The sequence below is a fragment of the Macadamia integrifolia genome, chromosome 6 (genome assembly GCF_013358625.1).
Source record: "Macadamia integrifolia cultivar HAES 741 chromosome 6, SCU_Mint_v3, whole genome shotgun sequence".
Taxonomy (NCBI): domain Eukaryota; kingdom Viridiplantae; phylum Streptophyta; class Magnoliopsida; order Proteales; family Proteaceae; genus Macadamia; species Macadamia integrifolia.
The window spans coordinates 21,359,230-21,361,181 of NC_056562.1; the positions used below are offsets into that span (position 1 = coordinate 21,359,230).

Here is a 1,952-nt window from a genome sequence, read left to right on the forward strand (position 1 = left end):
AAAAAAAAAAAGAAAAAAAGAAAAAAAAATTCCAAAATAATCAGTCACTTGAGTCTACTCCTAGTTACTCTCACCATCCAACGAGGGGAAGAATTTGGCCTATGGAAGAAAACAAAATAATCAAAGTGCAAATATAGTAAGGAAGAAAAAAAAATAAACTGCTTACCAAGACAACAGCTTCTCTAGCAGCCATGATAATGATATCAGCACAAGACACAACCCCAGGGCATTTTTCCTCTACATCAGATTTTGCTTTATCAATGACATCGTAACCTCTCACTGTTAGGTTTGGAGACGCGGTCTTCTCCGTATTATTTCCATCTAGTAGAATTGATGCATCACATCCCTATTCATGACACATAAATGACATTAATCTTGTACATTCATATATTTTTAATATATTCTTTTACTGATCTTTAGCAAAAAAAAAGCTTACCCGGACGAAACAATCATGGAATTGTAAGCGTAGGAGTGCAGGGACAATAGTTGCGTCCCCCCCAAATTGAGCAGATACAGAATTTTTGACAATCTCTTCCACATCTGTACGATTGGGACATTTACCATTGTAGTAACCTATCTGCAGATCAGCAAAACACAAACAAGTGTAGTTCACCAAAACTACAAGACTAAGCCCAAATGCAACTGTTGCCAAGGCCTTCATCTTCTTTGGAATTGATTAGTTAGTACTAAAAAAAGATATAGAATGAGGGAGATCTCCCTCTGGTATTTATAGAGCTAATTAGGAGTGGAAGCTCGATTGTGACTTTCCAACTTGCTTAGAAGGGTATTGGATGATCAGTTCTTTATGTTACACAGAAGTACAGCCTAGACGTGCAAGTTGCAACCTTGTAAGCATGAATTATTAATGTTTGTTTGACATGAGGTTTTGTCTTAGCTACCCTAAAAAAGAAAATTCTAGATACGTTTTTTTTCTTTTGACCGAGTTTCCCGGCATCTATTTTTTTCACTGTGGAACATCCAAGCTGTTCGAGGGGGTAACGGGACATGGTCTCTTTCGTTAGATCCACATTGTGAATTCACTGTGCAGTTCAGGAAAACTTTATCCATTAAAAATTTTCAGCATTCCCACGACATTTCATGTCACATGGTTACTCTCTCATGTATTGTGGTCCTAATCCTTAATAATAATTCATGATTACATTGATAAAACATTGCCTTACTGTTTAATGTTGAGAACATTCCATGGAAAAGGTAATAATTGAAAAAAAAAAAGAAAAATTATAACGGAAACTTTTTTAATTATATATCTAAGATAGAAAACTTCCTGTTGTTAGTGCCTTCCAACAGAAAAGCACTCATAAGAGACTCAATCTTTTTGATAATCATGTTAGGCAACGTACCTGCCCAATAAACATTTGAGCTTTGCATAACTGAATTAATCAATTCCAAACGGCCTACATAACAATTCTTATTCTTTGAACCGAGTGGCATAATACCCGGTAGTTTGTGTTTTCTTCTAGACACAACACGTGCGAAAATATTGCATTGTCTTGCGCTAGCTTTCTCATTGGTCACGCCCGCTAACAGATACCAGTGCCTACAAACAATGTTCTCTTGCCTTAAAAAAGCAAACATGTATATTTAAAGCACGAGGTTCCCACCATTGCAAGATCTAGAAAGAGCCTTATTTATATACACAATCTTACCCCACTTCGTGGAGAAACTATTTTTCAACCTTCCAAATAGAGCAATGGGTTCACACATTTTCATTATGACATCATAAAAGTTAAGCATCTTAAATTTCTCTAATCACCAAAACAAATCTTAAAGGTAAGTCTCTCGTGAAAGCATCTTAAGCAGTGAAGGATGGAAGTAAAGTTAAGCATCTTAAATGTCAGGTTCTTGCCAAAAACACTTCTTGTTTTTTTGGTAAAGGCCAAAAACACTTCTTTAAGGCAAGGATGGAAATTAAGTAATTTTTTTTTTTTTTT

At 35.5% G+C, this 1,952-nt stretch overlaps 1 protein-coding gene across 1 annotated transcript in view; it reads right to left on the bottom strand.

Moving 5' to 3' along the window:
- The window catches only part of LOC122082122 (peroxidase 60-like), a 2,521-nt gene extending 1,145 nt beyond the window's left edge, over positions 1 to 1,376 (bottom strand). The window contains exons 1-3 of the mRNA XM_042649607.1: positions 1,362 to 1,376; positions 437 to 577; positions 167 to 346 (exon numbers count right to left, since the gene is read on the bottom strand). Of these exons, the coding sequence (XP_042505541.1) occupies positions 167 to 346; positions 437 to 577; positions 1,362 to 1,376 (336 nt within the window). The remainder of the gene's footprint in view (positions 1 to 166; positions 347 to 436; positions 578 to 1,361) is intronic.
- Positions 1,377 to 1,952: the final 576 nt, after the last annotated feature.